At 37.2% G+C, this 19,179-nt stretch overlaps 1 protein-coding gene across 1 annotated transcript; it reads right to left on the reverse strand.

Annotated features, from left to right (window-relative positions):
* Positions 1–325: 325 nt before the first annotated feature.
* On the reverse strand, positions 326–2,398 carry LOC145041682 (Ribosomal RNA processing Brix domain protein). The gene is made up of 6 exons (XM_078989829.1): positions 2,268–2,398; positions 1,791–1,866; positions 1,496–1,699; positions 1,171–1,416; positions 840–1,082; positions 326–750 (listed from the first exon to the last, which is right to left on the reverse strand). Exons 2-6 carry the CDS (start codon positions 1,857–1,859, stop codon positions 511–513), a joined length of 1,002 nt encoding a protein of 333 aa, XP_078845955.1. The 5' UTR covers positions 1,860–1,866; positions 2,268–2,398; the 3' UTR covers positions 326–510.
* Between the last annotated feature and the right edge of the window lie 16,781 nt (positions 2,399–19,179).

Consider the following 19,179-nt stretch of genomic DNA (forward strand, 5'->3'; position numbering starts at 1 on the left):
AAAGGAAGACATGGAAAGCCTGTTTGAAAGATGAAAAAGAATAAAAAGAAATATGAGGAGGGTGTGTATAGAAAAAGAAATGACAACACATTGTCATGTTAGATATCATGTCATACCCCTTCGTCCAAAAATAACACCTTCTCTACTTAACAGATCCTCCACTGAAGCCATAACTTCTGCCTGTTAAAAAAGGTGTTAGATGTTGTCCACTTAAAATAATGACGAAAGTACCCTTGGCTCATGATATATGGTGTGGAGGGAGATGACTGAATAAGGTCAAGCACTGAATGCAATTAGTGTTTCATCTAGTGAAATTAACCATCCATTAGCAAAACAGCAAAACTGACAAATCATTTCATCTAGTGAAAACCAAAAGATATAGCATAAATGCATAATCAACAACAAAACTTTGACTAAATATAATGAAAAAAACATCCCATCCAAAAAAAAAAAAAAAAAAAAAACACAAAACTGTTGATATAAAGCATAACCCTTAAATTAAAACCATTATCAAGCCAAATCATCATCTTTCTGCTTCTTTCTTTTCTTTTCTGAATGCTTAATGCTTTCTTTCCCTTCTTTTGCTTCAGACTCTTTTTGCTTCTTTTCCACTTTGGCCTCCTTAGCTTCCCTCCTCTCCCTTTTCACCCCCTTTGGCTTAAAGGGTAAAGACGCACTTCCAACCTGTTGATCTGGAACATAAATCTTTCCAATTTTTCCCTCGATTGGATCTTTGCTCACATTCTTCTCCTGAAATTATCACAAAACAAAATCAAACCATAAACTTTCAAACACAAATTTGTTGCAGTTTTCATCACAAGTGTTACAATTTAACCAACCTTCTTCTTTGTTAGCTCAGGAGCAATTTTCATGGCCTCTTTCCTTAAACTTTCATCAGGTCGCCTGTGTCTTCTAACTACCAAATCCATTGAGGGGCCCACTTCAACCAATTCCATCTTAGGAACAATATTCCCTGACTTTTTTAGCCTCAAAGCACAATGTGTAAACAACACTTTAGTAGGAGAAACTGCTGTACAAACATACACACGATCTAATCCAGCAAGATTTAGATTCTTCACAACCTACAATAATATATGAAAATAAATACATGTTTTGTAATAGTAGTATAAAGAAAAGAAAGGGCAAATAAGTAAAAAACACAAGACATACTTTTCCTCTGAACAAGTCAAGCAAAACCTCCTTAAGATGCTTAAGCTCATCATTGTTCTCAAATCCTTCTCCAATAAATGCAAAAAAGGGTTTTGATCCGATTAAAGGGGCTATTCTTTTGTCATATGAAAATGATGCCATACTTTTGAAATTTTCAACTCCAAGTTCCACAAGGTCATAAATGTGGTGATCATATGTTCTTCCTATCACAAGATTATCAGGCCTCTTCTTTGAATGTGAACCATACTGTAAAGTGGAAAAATAAAAGATAAAAGAAGTGTTTGAAAAAAAAAAGATTTTAAATTGTACCCTTTATTTAACTTACCACAAACAGGCTGCAATCAGTTTTGAGTGAGTAGAACTCAAGTGAAGTTTCACCCCCACTCTCAAAAGGTCTGATGTTATCGTTTCTTCTGCTGTATTTCACAGCATTGTCCTTTTTAAGATGATAGATTTCTGTCAATACAGCATTTAGGACATTGCTTGTTTTTGTTCCATGTAGTAAGAGTGTCTTTTTGCCAAATTCCACCTGCATAAATACATAGTTTGGTGTTAAATTTCATTAACAAACTATTTGATTCTTTTAGTAAAAGATAAGAAACAAAAGTTTGGAGAATTACGAGTCTTGGAGCACGTTTCTCTAGCTCCCTCTTCGCTCTCAAAGATTTAGGGGTTTTTATACGCAACATGATATACCTGTGACAAGGTAAAACATGAACGAATTGAATAAGTTAAGAGCAACATACACCTTCAATTTGTTCCAGTTATCATATTCATATAAGCATCTTAAGAATAACATCTAGGTTCAATTTTTCAATTGAAAATTGAAGCACAAACACATATGCAGGCAAACTGTTACATAACAGAAAAATTGGAGTTTGTAACTCCTCGGTATTTCATTCGCATTTCACATTCAAAGAAATCTAACAGAAAAACTTTCTATGTTACAGGTCTTTTATGAGTTTGTGATGCATCAATTGCTAGAACCAACAAAGAAATCTAACAGAAACCAGGGAAAAGAAGGAAGAGTGAAAGCTAGGAAAAAAATCGGCATCAGGGAGGGCTCGACAGCAAGGAAAAATTGGACAAAAACGAACCTTAGCTGTTGGGTGCGACGGTCTCCGGCAGGTGGCCTCACAGGGGACGAGTTTGGCTAACGGCGGTGGAGGGCTTGCTGAGAGAAGCAGGAGGCGTAGGTTTTGTGTCGCTGTATAAGGTTTAGGTTAAAGGCCTTAAGGGGTATATTGGTCGATTTGGTGAAATAAGTATATATATCGTTAACAAAATGAAAAAGAAAACTGAAAACCATAAAATCTTAAAATATTCTATACTAAAAATATTATTAGTTAGTTTTAGATTAAAAAATATATATATATATATATAACTGTAGTTTGTATTAGTGAAAATAACTTATAATTATAATATATTATTTTATTTAAAATAAATAGGAAAAACATAAAAGGAAAATATTGGAGAAAGAATCACATACATTCCATAAGTATGATTAATTTCCTTGGCTTATTGTCACGGCCGGCCCAAGGATCGGGCGAACTGGGCCACTGCCCAGGGCAGCAATATAGGACAGGACATCATATTTTTTTCCAACTCTTAAAGGTATATGTCACTCATCCCATAATATTATCCATAAAAATAGTCCAACAGGAAGGGTATGCGATCCCAAACGTGAAACTAGAAAGAAGCGACAATATTCCTCGACTAGCTAAAATACTCATGCCTCTTTGAAGAAGACAAGGAGACTAACCGACTGGGAGAACTATCGAGGAGTTGTTGAAGTTTTCTGAATCTATCTTTTATATATCGAGGAGTCAGGGGTCGAACATTTTCTTCCAAGCAAAAAACACGCATGCTAATTTCATGTTATTTCTTTCATAAAGAGGAGAGGTATTTTGATGCTTTCTTTCATAAAAAGGGGAGGTATTCTGATTCTTTCTTTGGACTTTCAAACTCTGGGTCAAGGATTAGGTTTGTTTTTTACACTTTTTTTTTTTTTTTTGCAAACAACACCGAAAGTCGTCTCTTTGCTTAATTTTCTGACTGATATATGTGTTTCAGTTTTCAGTTATCAGAAATAAGTTTACTTCGGTCAAGCTATGTCCTCGAATCTCGTTATTCTTTCAGACTTTTGCCTATCTTTCTAGAGTTTTAATGCTCTAGCATAAATGATTACTAAAAAAATGTTAAATTGCATTCTAAATTTTATGACGAGAGCCAAAGAAGGGGAGAATTTTCCTTTTTTTTCATGAAAATTGAAGGTCGAACCTCCTAAGTTCTTCAACCTGCAGTTGGATTTTTTGCCCTTTGCTTGTAAGTCAAATTTACCCAATGAGAATTTGAGCAAGCTTGCCCTTTGGTTGGAAAGACAAAGCTGCCCTTTTGTGTTAATCCAACTTTTTTATTTGGGCTTTCACTTTGTATCTCACTTTAATGATGTGGTGGTGCTGATTAATTTATTGATATCCTTATAGATTTTTGATAAACTGATTCACAATTCTAATAATTTATTGATATTCACTTTTGCTCTATCTCACTTTGCTTCAGTTTAATGATGTGGTGGTGCTAATTAATTTATTGATATTCCTTATATATTTTTGATAATCTGATTCATAATTTTAATAATTTGTTGATAATTGAAATAATAAAAAAATAACATTAAAGTGAAATTATGTTATACATGTTAAGTCTAGTAGTTTGCTAAAAAGATTAGTAAACTACATTGACTTTTTGTGACTTTAAGATGGAATTATGTTTGATTTTCGATCAGAATATAATAAAAAAACACAACATTTGCATTTATATAATTTCATAAATGCATATTAGAAGTATCTTTTTGTTTGATATATCTTTGAAATAGAATTTTTGTTTATGATTTTGTTAAATTGGATACCGGGAGCATTTGTGAAATTAGACAAATGCAAATGATATCAAACTAAAGATTCTACGTTTGAAATGGAATGCTTAAAATGGTTGAACACTATCTTTGAAATGGAATTATTATTTTTAAATTGAAGATTCTATGTATTTTGCTTTAGTATGTTTTAATTTTTTTTTTATTGACAGTGTATTTTGCTCTTGTAGATTTGATTTTAAAATGGTTGAACACCAACTTTGAAATGGAACTATTATCTATAAAGTGAAGATTCTAAGTATTAAGCGTTAGTATGTTTTAAGCTTTCTTTTTATTGGCATTTTAGTTGCTGCTCCTTGTTATGGATTTTTTGGACAAGTATACGCATTTTAAATAAATTTATAATTAATTCATATCATTATATCATGCATGTATTAGTTGTTAAATATGGGGCATCATTAAGTCTTTTTGCCTAGGGCAGTAAAAACCTTTGATCGGACCTGCTTATTGTGATCAAACATGATTTTTTTATCCCAACATAATATTACATTTTATTTCCTCATGGATTACTAGATAACAAACACCATTTAGTACGTATACTCAAACTTTCTTTTATAGTCGATAATAACATGTTCTTGTTCGAAAGAATTATCATGTCAGTTATATCATATATTCATATCTAGCTTCTAGATAATATAATAATCATATCCACATAATCTATGGTATACACCGTAAAGTTTCAACTTCATTTTCTTTAAACAAGCTAGATTTTTTTTTTATTCCAATGTGATACATGGGTGAGTTTAGAAGATAAACTCAATTGTTCACATTTAAGTAAAATATATACTAAAAAGGTTAATAAAAATACTAATAATGGGTCGGATCGTATAACCAAAAAAAGATTTAAAGTTCTTACATAAGTATAATGCGACATCCTTTTTTATATTATATTTATTTTCAGTAAACTAGTTATTAAATCTTCGATGTTTATCTCTGAAAGCATGTTGTAGAAACTTATAGTTTTGATATTGGAAATGTCATTTTTCGTAACTATGCTATTCTAATTTCATATTGTTAATTAATATGACAAAAATTCATACATGGTGATTCTATCACATCAACAAGTGCGAAGAGTGAATCAAAGGTTTGAAATTTGAAAGTGATTGTAATTAAAATATTAAACAAAGACCAAAAAGATGAAAAATCAAATGTCTAATTGTCAAATATATTAACAGTGAATAAATAATAAAGTTTTTGGAATTTAGTCATTTGGAAGGACAACAATAAATAAATAAATAAAAATTGTCATTTGTAAAATACACTAACAAATAAACGAAATCGCCACCCTAATGAATTGAGGATTGGAAAACAAATAATAATGAACATTAAAAGTGATTAAGTGAACTATTGAACATAATTAAATAAAGTTATGAAAATCTTAGACCAAATATCATTATACCAAAGGCGAACAGTTGTGAATTCATAATTGTACAAACATGTTGGAGTGTGAGTCGCGGCGACGGTGGGCAATTGGACAATGACTAACGGCAGTGGTGTCGTCAGGGGAGGCGGACGAAAATCGTTTGGTTGAGGATGTTCATCACTAATTCACAACCGTTTTAAATCTCCATACAAATTAACGTTTTTTTTTTAATTACTAATGGGCCATTGTTTATTGGTTTATATTAAAGGAATTGGATATGTCATTGAATTTTGAGATATAAATTGTATGTATGTAAAATTGTGATATAAAGTAAGTCATTCAAAATTTTTAACATTTATCATTTTTTTGTTATATAAATCTCTATAAAATTAGAAAAATTAGGTCGGTCAAAAAACCCAACTTCACAAACAATAAACTCATCCAGTTAATATCACATTTTATTTCCTATAACACCTTAGGTGGCGTTTGTTTCGCAGAATATTTTTTGAAGAAATGGAATCTGTCAAAAGAATTGGAATTTGAAGAAATTAGAATCTGAATGTACTAGAAGCTAAAATGCGTTTGGAGGACAAGGAATGAAATCTGTTTTCTGTTTAGTTTGCTGATTTTACAAAGGAATTAGAAAATAAATTTTATAATACGACGACAATAAACGTACATAGCATGTAAAGAAAATTGTTCATACTTCACACAAAGAAACTAGAGATGTAGTAAGCAGCACAAATGTTAAAAAATTATGCTATTTTCTATCAAACAAAGATGAATCACATATTACAAATATATAAAAAAAAATGGTTGAACACAGTTAATTGCAGAAAAATTGAACATGAGATGTTTACCTGTAAACGAAGATGATAGATACACCAAAGCAGTAGAAGAATGATGAATCAGAGATGAAATACGGCAGTAATTGTAGAAAAGATATGATCGATAGATGATTTTTTTTTTTTTGACAAATACCGATTGGAGAAAAATATAATCGATAGAAGAATGTAATCGTAGAAAAGATATGAAAAATCACATAGTTTATTTTTTTACTTGAACCGCATATACATAGGAGGATAATTGTGTAACAAAAAAAAAAAAAAAAAAAAAAACTAACAGAATGTGGATTCCTTATAGAAAGGGAATGAATGAGAAATCTTTCATACACGGAATTAAAAAGTAATTATGGAAATCATATTTCATTCCTTCTGTTCGCCAAACACGTTTTGTATTGGATTTTAGTTTCCAATTCCTTTCAATTCCTTAGGAATCAAACGAAACAAACGACTCGTTAGTATACTCAAACTTTCTTTTGTAATGTAAAAATAAAAGATAACAAAATTGTAATGATAATTCTATGTCTCAAAAGTTTTTACAAAAAAATATTACATCCCCAATTATAATAAAAGAATTCTTTTTGTCCACGTGTCATCTTGTTAGCCTAAAAATTTACTAAGTAAACTTCCGAATTTGCCCTTCCGACCTTTAAAATCAGCATTTACAATCTGGTTTATTTGAATTTTGACTCTCAGTATAAAACCTAAGGCTTCCCATTATCGCCTGTAACAATAGTCAATTTCGGGTCAAGTCAAAGTCAAACCAAGTCAACAAGTCAAACTAGACGACTCAATTAGCCCTTGTATATTAGGGTTTACATTGTGTATTTACTAAACAACCCATTATTTTAATGAGAAAACATCAATTGGAAAATTCGTATGTTTGAATTTCCATAGCCGTGAAAATGCTAAACATTGAACCAAAGCGATAAAACACTATTAGACATTCATCGGGAGTGTGTAGGACACTACAACAAGGCTTAATGGGGTCTAGGGACCTTGCATTGCGACGTCGGACACTCAAAAAGGTCACAAACGAAACCTCCCTCAATTGTATTCACTCTATCTCTCTCTATTTTAAATCTCTCCCAAATCTCTCTCAAAAGTTCTCATAACTTTTCATAGTCTTTCGGGCCATCCCGACCCTTAACCGGGTCAAAAACGGCTTGAAACGGGGTAAAAACAAGTAAAACAGCCTTAAGGAGCCGAAACTCCTCTTAGGGTCGAAACCTCTTAGCAACCGAAACCCTAGAACTGAAACCAAGAAGCAACCGAAACCGAGACCTCTAAAACCGAAACCCAGCAGCCGAAACCGATACCTCTGAAACCGAAACCCAACAGCCGAAACCTCCCAACCGCCGAAGGACCGAACCCACTGACGGACTGAGACCCGCCGAAGGACCGAACCCACTGAGGACCGAAACTGCCGAACCGAACCTCGCTTCTTCAAGCCCCGCCTTCGCACCTTCGGTTCTTTTCTTCCTCTCCTCTCGGTCTCTTCTCTACTTTCGGTTCTCATGCCCAACCGAACTTCGCTTTCGGTTCTAAACTTCTTAAGAACCGAACCTTCGCGACTTCGGCTAGAATTCCGAATTTTTGCCATTTTTGCCCGATTTTCAATATTTTTAGCATTTTAAGCCCGTTTTTCATCATTTTAAAGTGAGATTTTCACCTGAAACTTTATTTTAACATATTAAGACCCATATGTCTTAATTATTCACTTTTTTAATGCAAAATCTTATCCAAGATTTAGTGGTTGGAGTAATAAAGGTGGAGTGTTGAGTTTCCTTTAGCTTATGACACAAGCAACCCTCACACCCACTCCTTGACCAGCCACACTCCTCCCACCTTGCCTAGGTCTTGTCAATGTACTTTTTCATCATTTCTAACCTTTTTCCCACATTATTAGAGCTGGAACATCACTCCACACTCCTCACTTCACTTATTTCTCGCATTTTACCAAAAGATCAAACACAACTTTCCCGCACTTTCTCTCTCTAAAAATTCGAGATTCAAGGCTGATCATCAAGCTTTCTTACACTCTTGGTAAGTATAATTCATCCTCCTTTTGATGATTACACTTCATTTTACTCAAATCATTGATTGCTTACACAAACTCCATCATTATTGTGTTAGATTCTTAAATCTTCAAAGTAATCCTTCAAGTGTTCTTGGGTTGAACACTTCTCTTATCCAACATCCATCCACCAAAATCATTCAATGTGAGTTTATACCCCTACATTTTCGTATTTTCTTAAGTTTTAAGGGGGGGGGGGGGGGGAATAAACATCACTAAATAATTCTAACAGCTTTCATCAGAAAATTTGGACTCCATTCACGGATTGTTTTGGTAAACTTAAAAATTTTAGTTTTCAAAACTGTACTAGGTTCAAATAGTTCACGTCTTTATCTTTAAAATGACTACTTGCAAATCTCCATACGATTTTTCTAAAATTTATAGTGATTTTTACAAAACTGCCTATCATTTCAAGAACCAATCTGGACCAGTCTGTATTTATGGACACTTTCACCTAAGTTGGAGGTCACTAAAAATCATGGGAAATTTTATAAACAAACTAGACTCATTTTCCAAACTCCCAGAATTTACGGATTCTGATTTGGATATGTTATGAATTTTCTATAAATTTTCTAAGAATAGTAATGGAATCTGTTAATAACAGAGAAATACTAATGATTTCATTTCACCTTGTAACATGTCGAGCAAGGTGTACATCTTTATGTGAATATATGTTATTGCAAATAAATGACATTTTGTCTTGTTATATAGACATACATCAGTTAATAAATGGATTTTGATACATATATCAAAGTACATCCATTTCATATAAACATTTGAATAAACTATGTTAAATATGGTTTACGTACATTACCACTACTACCCTTGTTTTGATAAACTATGACAGGTATAGTTTATGATACATTACATAACACGCTCATAAAAAAAGGGTATATTTATACAAAAATGGTACATTTATACAAAAAGGGGTTTTCATCACATTACACGTAAATTCGTTAATGACTTTGTGAGACATTCGCTTCACATTTACCAATAAGTGTTGTATTGTAAGCAGAGTTTCGTGGAGGGAGAGCGTGATAGTTGTATATAGATCTATATTGGGTTTGACAAACCCACACCTTAACTGCATGCAACAGTTAGACAGGTAGGTCTGGGGTGACAAATGTCATAAACATTTCCGACGTCTGAAGAACGTCGTTTTAGGCCAACTAGGTCATAGCATGGTTATAATAAACTCACTGAAAGTATTAACAAACATAAGAATTTATGGGAATTTCATTGAATTCAAAATCGTTTATGTCGATTTAAACTTACATAATTTTCTATAAGTAAGAAATGTTACTTATACATTTCCGTCTTTGGATATAAGACTACATTACACATTTTAAGGAAAATATCGGATTTCCTGGAACAAACATGACATTTACAAGAAAAAGGCTTTCATCAAGTTTCAAAACAAAAGCTTATGAACTCACCAACCTTTGTGTTGACACTTTTTTAAACAACTTGTATTCTCAGGAAATCACTAAACAGGTATCAAAGTGCATTTTGAGGATGAGACGTTAAGGCATCAACATTTCATTTTGTCAACATATTGTAATTGATTTGGAATTCATACAATGATGTAACTCTTTCAATTATATATATGTTGGTTGTGTCTGCTTGAATTACTATTGCCATTGTGGTTATGATATTATACATGAAGTCCTCCACCCCCAGACGTTTCCGCCATCCTTGGTTTGGGGGTGTGACAGATTGGTATCAAAGCACAGTTTATAGTGAATTAAGTATATCAAACCACATAAGATATACAAACTATAAACACATTTGGGACTAAAAGTCTCTGATTTTAGAACATTTTAACGGGTTATACTTTTAGAAAATAAATAATTTTCTCGTTTAAAAGTATACCTACATGCATTACATACTCGCGTAGTGTCATAACTAGAAGAACATAAAGTAAAAGAAGAGGATTTGTACACCATGAGTATGCCTTGGTATATGTGAATCAAGTCTGGGAGGGATATAGCCTGATAAACTATATATGTCCGAGGAGTGATTTACGTATATTAGGGGATAGTCATAGTGGGCAACAAATCTAATGACCTAACTTCACCCTACAAAGAACGCTTTAAGGACCAAATCTAAACATTTAAAATACTATAGGAGTATTTGTATGTTTGCTATAGCACAATATTATTATTATCAACCGTTGCATACTACTTACACCCCTATTCTCGTACAGACGACATGGCAGGATTTCACCTACCAGGGGACCCATACTTTCCCAATCAGGGAAATGCCGGATGGATTGAGGAAGAGCCCGAGCAACAAATCGAAGAAGATCCCGAAGAGGATCCCGAAGAGGAACCCGAAGAGGAACCTGAAGAGGAACCCAAAGAGGAACCCGAAGAAGAACAAGAAGAAGAGGGGAAAGATGAAGAAGAGGAAGAGGAAGACGTTGAGATAGTCAAGGTTGAGGACGAAAGTGAAGAAGAATCGGAAGTCTTCAACCCTCCTTACATCGCGAGGGTGCCCGCACACCGCTTTGGCTACAACGGGCCTGAGCCCCGTTGGGCAACAACGATCGAGAGGTGGAGCCGACAACAACGCCATCAGTCACCATATGGCAACTAGCGTGGTTACTAGGACCTCATCCACGGGGGACCGGCTGATAGAGCCTTCCCAGTCATGAGTCAACAGATAGCGATTATGGATGATCGCGGTAGGATGACGACCGATCAGGTTTGGGAGCTGAGTGCCATCATAGAGTCTACCACTGCTCGCACCAGGGACCTGGAACAAGACTCCCACTACAGAGACCAACTCATTCAGGACCTTCTTGCTGCTCGAGCAGAAACAAGGGAGTATCGGGAAAGATACAGGGCGCTCGAGGAGAGAATGGTTGAAACTGAACGGAGATTGGCAGAACTACAAGGTGCATCGACATCATCCCAAGCTCCACTGGGGAAGGATCATCGTGAGTAGGACTCATTACTGCTCACACATCTTCGTAGTATAGGTTTTCGAGCATGCGTTGGTGCTACTCTTTTGTATGTAGGTTGACCCTACGACTAAGTGATTACACTATTCAAAGGGCTTTTGTGTTGTCAAAACTATCCTTTGCATTGATGTAATGAAGACCCTGGTGAGGTCAAATTTTCTGAAAACAATATGTACTAAAAAGTTATCAATGAAATTGGCATGCATTTTGATTCATTGGATGTTGACATGAGATTTTACTATGTGGTATTACAAACAATTTACAACTGATAACTCTAAGATTTTTAAGTGTACCTCGTTGTTGTGTGTAATTAAAGCAGTAATCGACCTAGAAATGGCGAGTCCGCTTTAGGATCTATTCCTTGTTTGGTTGTGGACGTAGGGCAAACTCATTAGTATCAACAGTTTATTAAAATTTTAATTACGCATAATTGAGGCACATCGAGCGAATCTTAGGAGTGAGTCAGACACGGAACCAAGCACATGACCCCGTTTGAGTCACCACTATTTAATTCACAAGTTTAATTGCATAAACTTTTATATGAATTACTTGCTAACGTAATAAAGTCGGGATATAATACAAATGAGATAAAACAAGTAACACTCGACTCGTTATTGCTATTGAAGTCTTACCGACTTGTCATTTTAAAACTTATGACAGAACTATGCCACCAAAGAAAAGACCAAGACCTTCCAGCAGCGCAGCACCACTACCTCCGCCGCCACCACCACAATTTGATCCAGAAATGTTCCAGGCTGCAGTAACAGCAGGTGTGGCGGCAACTATGTCGCAAATCGGCACCAATGGCAATGGTGGATCTGGATATGGTGCTACATCCTCTAACCAGGGTGACAGTTCGGGGCGCACAAAAGAATGCACCTACAAGGATTTCACAAACGGAAAACCCGATACATTCAATGGGAGCGGGAGTGTCATCACGCTGATGCAATGGTTCGAAAGGACCGAAGCAATCTTTGAGATTTGTGCTTGTCCTAAAGCGAGCAAGGTCAAGTATGCAACATTCACTTTCACAGGCAAGGCTCTCATTTGGTGAAATGGCCGAGTTAAATCACTTACCCTCGCGGTGGCTAACTCCATAAGCTGGGAAGAATTGAAAACATTGATGTTAAAGGAGTATTGCCCGAGGGGAAAGATACAAAAACTCGAAGAAGAACTCTGGAACCTCAGAATGTCAGGCACAGATCTTGAAACCTACACTTCCCGGTTCAATGACCTAGCACTCCTCAGTCCAACAATGGACACTTCAGAGGGGAAAAAGGTGGAACGATATCTCTGGGGACTGTCATCCCAGATTTAAGATAGTGTACTGGCCTCGAAACCCGCTACCTTCGAAAGTGCCAAGGAATTAGCACAACAACTCATCGATCATAAGGCCAGCCGTGGTACCGTGACCGCCACCACCGACCAAGCAAAAGGAGGGAACAACAAGAGGAAGTTCTGGGATAATAAAAAGAAGCAACCGGCACAGGATCCCGCGAAGAAGAAATAGATTGTGGTTGTTCGTGTTGCCACTACTGCTACCACTCCAGCATCACCGAAACAATATGTTGGAACCCTCCCTAAGTGCAACAAATGAAACTTCCACCACACTGGTGCTTGTTGGGGAAATGCACTGCAAAAACTACAACAGGAAGGGGCATACAGTTCGTTTCTGTAAAGCGCCTGCGCGACCGATCAATCAAGTTGCCAACGCAGGGGCAAGCCAAACCTGCTATGGATGTGGTGATGCAAGGCACTTCAAGAGGAACTGCCCTAAGGCACAAGCCCCTAATACTGGAGGTGTAGGGAGAGTCCTGGCAATAGGACATGGGGAAGCAGTCAAAGATCCTATAGTGGTTACCGGTACGTTTCTCCTTAATAACTCTTATGCATGCATACTATTTGATAGTGGAGCGGAGAGGAGTTTCGTGAGCCACCAATTCAAACAATTACTAAAACAAAACCCCCAGTCATTAAAAGATTCATACATCGTCGAAATGGCAAACGGAAAGGTTGAACGCACTAATGATATATACATAGGGTGTACCCTCACTCTATATAACCACTCGTTCAAAATCGATCTAATGCCAGTCACCATAAAAAGTTTCGACATCATCATTGGTATGGATTGGTTAAGTTTTCATCGTGCCGACATTCTATGTTACGAAAGGGTCGTTCGCCTTAATCTTCCAAATGGCGAAATCCTTCTCATCTATGGCGATAAACCCAGTACAAATTTGCAAATCCTCTCTTGCGTCAAAGCCCAAAAGTATCTCCGAAAGGAATACCACACATTCTTAGCCCACATCGTAGATAAGAAACAAGAGGTGAAGGACATCAAAGACATTCCAGAAGTATGCAACTTCCATGACGTATTCCCATAAGACCTGCCACGTATACCACTCGCACGACAAGTCGAATTCCGAATCGACTTAATTCCCGGAGCTACCCCCGTTACCAAAGCTCCATACCGTCTAGCACCAACAGAAATGAAAGAAATGTCCAACTAGTTGAATGAACTGTTGAGCAAAGGGTTCATAAGACCGAGCTTTTCACCCTAGGGAGCACCAGTCCTTTTTGTAAAGAAGAAGTACGAATCATTTCGCATGTGCATCGACTGTCGAGAATTAAACAAACTTACCATCAAGAACCGATATCCCCTACCCGGAATCGACGACCTTTTCGACCAACTTCAAGGAGCAAGTTACTCTTCAAAAATCGACTTGAGGTCGGGTTATCATCAGCTGTGAGTTCAAGAAGAAGATATCCCCAAGACGGCATTCAGAACTCGCTATGGACACTACGAGTTTGTAGTGATGTCATTCGGATTAACGAACGTGCATGTAGTGTTCATGGATCTAATGAACCGAGTATGTCGACCCTTCTTAGATAAATTTGTGATCGTGTTCATCGATGATATCTTGGTCTATTCAAGGAGCGAAGAAGAGCACAGGCAACACCTGCGACTAGTACTGGAGACTCTAAGAGCCGAGAAGCTTTATGCTAATTTTTAGAAGTGTGAATTTTGGCTCTGAGAAGTGGGATTACTTGGCCACGTGGTTATCAAGAAAGGAATACACGTGGATCCCTCAAAAATCAAGGCAATCGAAAACTGGTTAGCACCTACAACGCCAACAAAAATCCGACAAATTTTGGGACTCGCAGGCTACTACCGAAGGTTCATACAGAACTTCTCCAAGATTGCTAAACCCCTTACCACTTTAACCCAGAAAGGTGTGGTGTTCAAGTGGGAAGATAAACAAGAAGCCGCCTTCCAAACGTTAAAACAAGCCCTATGCAGCACGCCGATCTTGTCTCTTCTAGAAGGAACTGATGACTTCGTGGTGTATTGCGATGCTTTAAATCAAGGTCTCGAATGTGTGCTCATGCAGAGAGGGAAGGTTATCGCTTACGCGTCAAGGAAACTTAAGACCCACGAAGTTAATTATACTACCAACGACCTCGAATTGGGAGCAGTAGTGTTCGCCTTAAAGATTTGGAGACACTACCTTTATGACACAAAGTGCACCATCTTCACCGATCACAAAATACTTCAGCATATTCTCAATCAAAAAGAGCTCAACATGCAACAAAGAAGATGGGTAGAGCTGCTGAACGACTACGAGTGTGAAATCCACTGTCATCCGGGCAAGGCCAATGTGGTAGCCGATACCCTAAGCAGAAATTGTGGTTCGTGTAGTGGTTATTTTTCGTGTAGGAAATCCATGTCCACATCTATGAAGCGCTCGGCTGCTACTCGAGGCAAAGCCCTGACTAGAAATCAAAATGATGCCCCCGATATTCCAAGATTTCGGGATGCCAATGCAGTCGAAAACTACACAAAGAGCTTGCCTAGAAAAGTTGCATCCACCAAATTCGTGTGCAAGCCCACGCTTATATCACTAGGGGTTCTTGAGGGGGTCACCCAATTATTCTGTAACATTTGGTGGGAAAACCTTCTCAACCTCATGGCGCACACTTACGAGCTCCCCACAAGAGAGTTTCTTGCCGATTGCGGGTACGACAGCGAAAAAAGAAAAGTCGCATTCCAACTTCTAGGGCACCGAAGGTACATCGATTTTGCGACGATCAACGACATTTTGGGCTTACCTTCTTCAGACACATCCACAGTTTTCGATGTCCTACCTATCGAATTCAATCACGAGACTTTTTGGACGGAAATCACCGGGGGTATCTTTTTGTGTGTCGGTCTGGATAAAGCAACCTCTATCATCCACCCATGCCTCCGCATTGCCCATCACATCTTGGTGTGCATGGTTTTTGCCCGCAAAGAAGCGGGCCAGGTCACCAAAAATGAGCTCTTCTTCCTTTGGTGTATGACGAGGTGTGAAAGGCCACCAATCCCAGACTTTGCTTCATTCTTTTTCCACAAATGCACACACATGATATCTAAGACGTCCGGTGATATTTGCATTGGGGGATTTGTCACACTTTTGGCTCGTGGTCTTGACATCGAGCTCCCTAACGAATGCTAGCTTGTTGACAGCAAGAATCTTTTGGATGAGCGCGCCCTCATAAACATGCACCACATCCGTCGCAGGAACAGGAGTAGCTTCACATGGTATTGTCCTCAAGGGGTTGGGTATCTCGTTCTTCCCGACCCTCGAGTCACCAACTTCACCTTCCACGATCGCACTCAGTGGTGACTCATGAGGACCATCACTCAGTCAGTCAATGAGGATGTGCTCCAGGATCAAGATGATGACGAGATGCATATGGATGACGAGCCGGGCGATGTGCCCACCCATGGTCCACAACACGCCCAGCCACAAGCCCCTCCCAGGTACTACCCACTTCCCCCCCCCCCCCCCAATTTTTCCGAGCGGTTCGAGTCTCTTTGTGTCTCAAACCAAATTATGTCCCAGCAAATGCACCATATGTGGGGGTGGCACCAATCCCAAAACCTTTTTGAGCATCTCCCACTTCCGCCTCCTTATCCATACCCTCCACCCACGCATCCTTATCCACCTCCACCTTACCCTTACCCTTACCCTTACCCCCAATACCCGTATCCTCCTCCCGATCCCCCGGTTTAGGTACTTTTGCCTCGCCCCGAGCATTGAGGACAATGCTTATTTCTAAGCTTGGGGTGGGGTATTCCTTTTTCTTTTTAATTTATCATGCATTTTAATTAGGTTGCATGGCATTTTAGTATAAATTGCATTCATAAAACAACAACAAAAAATTAAAAACTAAAGATAAAAAAGATTTTATTTTCTTCTTTTTCATCTTTTATTTTTGAATGACATTTAGCTTAGGGCATTAGCATTCATGCATTTTTCTTTTCTGTTTATTCTCACCTCTCTTGGATGCCATGGAACAGGTTCATAGTTATTGTATCATTATTGCTCCAAGATCTTATCGCTATCTCACCCATCGAACCGGGACCACTAGCTGCAGTTTGGGATTTGATACTTGGGATCAGATGCTGGTAGCTTAAAGGGGTAAGTGATCATGATCAGGTAGTTTCATGAAGAAATATGCATACAATACTAACGACTGTGGGAAATACCATATGTAACGCCTGCGTTTCCAGGCTAGGCATTATTATTGATGTAATAGTCAAGGTTAACCATTGTAACTCTTTTTGAAGTATTAATGATGAAATATTTGACTATTATGTGAATTATGTGTTTATTTTCTTAATTATTATAATTTAATGAATTAAGAATAAAATAAGCCTCAAATTTGAAGTGTGCGATAATCCCAATATCTTTGCATAAAGATGTAGTGGTCGAAACAAGGATTCCGAAGATATAAAGAATGTCAAAATCCGATTTATAACGAAGAAGTTATGACCTGTCGAAGTTTCGCGACAGAACCGACAACGCTGAATGACATAAAAAGTGAAATTTACGTTAGAGCGATATTTAGCCTTAGTGATCTAAACGAAGGTTGTAGATTTCGTTAAACCGAGAGCGTGCATAAAAAGAACGCCAAAATCTGACTTCGTATGAGGAAGTTATGATTTTTCGAAGTTTCAACTTAGTAGTATGCAGCCCGAATACTCGATTGAAGATCAAGCGGTTTTTAGCCGAAACAATCTAAATGAGAATCGAAGGTCTCATTAATAGTAGTAAAACGGTAAAAAGATAGGCGTAAACGGACGTCGGATGAAGAAGTTATGAATTTATAACGAAGTTTTCCTGTCCCGGCCTACTAAAAATAAATAATAAATATAAAATCAAAATTAGCCGACTGAGTCTAAACAAAAGTTGTAGATCGTAGTCTCACCTACGCGCGGATATAAAGAACGTCGAAAACGGAGTTCGTATGAAGAAGATATGAATTTTTGAAGTTTATTAAATATTTTCGATATTTAATTTAAATATATATTAACCGATATTATCCATGGAGGGAATCAGCAACCCTATCGTCATTACGCCCAGCGTAATTTGAAGTTCCAGCCCATATAAAAGGAGGTCGAGGGCAACCGAGTTCATTGCTCATTTCTTCCCTTTTTCTTGTGTTTTTGCATCGTTTTTCGTGCAAGAATTATCTCGAAGCCCCGGTATCATTCCCGAGCCCAGAAGCAAGTCCCGAAGTCCCGAAGATCCCGAGAAGTGCAATTCCCGAGCCGAAGCTCTGCCCGCGAGGAGTCCGGTTTTTGTGAAGATCTTTCAGATCTACCGAAGAATACTACTTCTACAAGCCGTAGTGCTATCCGATCATCTTCTAATCAAGTGAGTGTGTGGTTACTTTCTTCTAACGCATAATTATGAAGTATTTTATATGAAATACGTGTTATGTGTATATTTTGTTGTTATATGCGTGAATGTATATTCACTTTCTTCTATCTCATAGATATGATTTATTCTTTATGAAATACGTGTTATGTGTATGTGTCTCATCTGTTGTTTGGAATATGTATTGAATGAGAATGTTATACAGGTTTTAAACTATGTATAAAAATATATATTTTTATCTACTAATATGTTGGGTAGAACATGGGTAGATAGTTGTGTGATAAACAGATGAGAGGCCTCAATGTTGTTTTTGATGCAGTCATCTAGCGGAGTTTAGATGATGACCACAGACTTTTCTAGACAGTCCTGTGGAACGCTAGCAGGTTCACCACCTGTAGGTGTTAATGAAATTGGGTGTTCATTCGTTGTACTCCATCCCCCTCATGGTTGCCTTATTTGACATATATTACCGGGAAACCCCCGAATGCATGTGTTGTCGCCCCGATGAAATATTCTAAGACTAGGTCCCTTGTGTTAGTTGTTTTAGGGACGTAAAGTGAGAATAACGGGAATGGGTAATTGGGTTATTGTTGATTGGTGGAATTAAATATAATTATTTATTGTGGGTTGAAAACCCTATATGCTCACCAGGCTCCCAAGCCTGACCCACTCAGTTTTATTTGTATTACAGGAAGTGGCGCAAGGGCATAAGATGGATGAATCATCAAGTTGTTTTGTTTACAAGTCTGTATATGTATATATTTGTTGAATGACTTGTAATGTTATCGTTTATGCTTTATGGTCTGTATCGAAACATGACATCCCGAGTTTTGATTATATAATGAAAATACATTTCTTTTATGAAATGCTTTGGTAAATATTATTTTATCACGTTTTGTTTTTAGGAACAAATTCCGCAACTCTTTCAAATCAAAAGGATTTACTCTGAAATTATTTTAAAAACATAAATGAAAATCGGTCTTTTCTGGCCGAGATTTTGGGGACGTCACAGTTGGTATCGGAGCATTAGTTTAAGTGAACTAGGAATTTGTAGGATTTCTAGACTTAAACTTAAAATGCTAAGTGAAATTTTGAGATGTGTGTATGTTATGTTTTAGACACGAGCACT

Source organism: Lactuca saligna, chromosome 4 (assembly GCF_052625555.1).
Source record: "Lactuca saligna cultivar CGN05327 chromosome 4, ASM5262555v1, whole genome shotgun sequence".
Lineage (NCBI taxonomy): Eukaryota > Viridiplantae > Streptophyta > Magnoliopsida > Asterales > Asteraceae > Lactuca > Lactuca saligna.

Coding starts and splice junctions, on each gene's coding strand:
- LOC145041682 (XM_078989829.1), bottom strand. CDS start 1,859: ATGTTGCGTATAAAAACCCCTAAATCTTTGAGAGCGAAGAGGGAGCTA. Junction 1,417..1,495: donor CTGATTGCAGCCTGTTTGTG/GTAAGTTAAATA, acceptor TCCACTTTACAG/TATGGTTCACATTCAAAGAA. Junction 751..839: donor CTGAGCTAACAAAGAAGAAG/GTTGGTTAAATT, acceptor TGATAATTTCAG/GAGAAGAATGTGAGCAAAGA.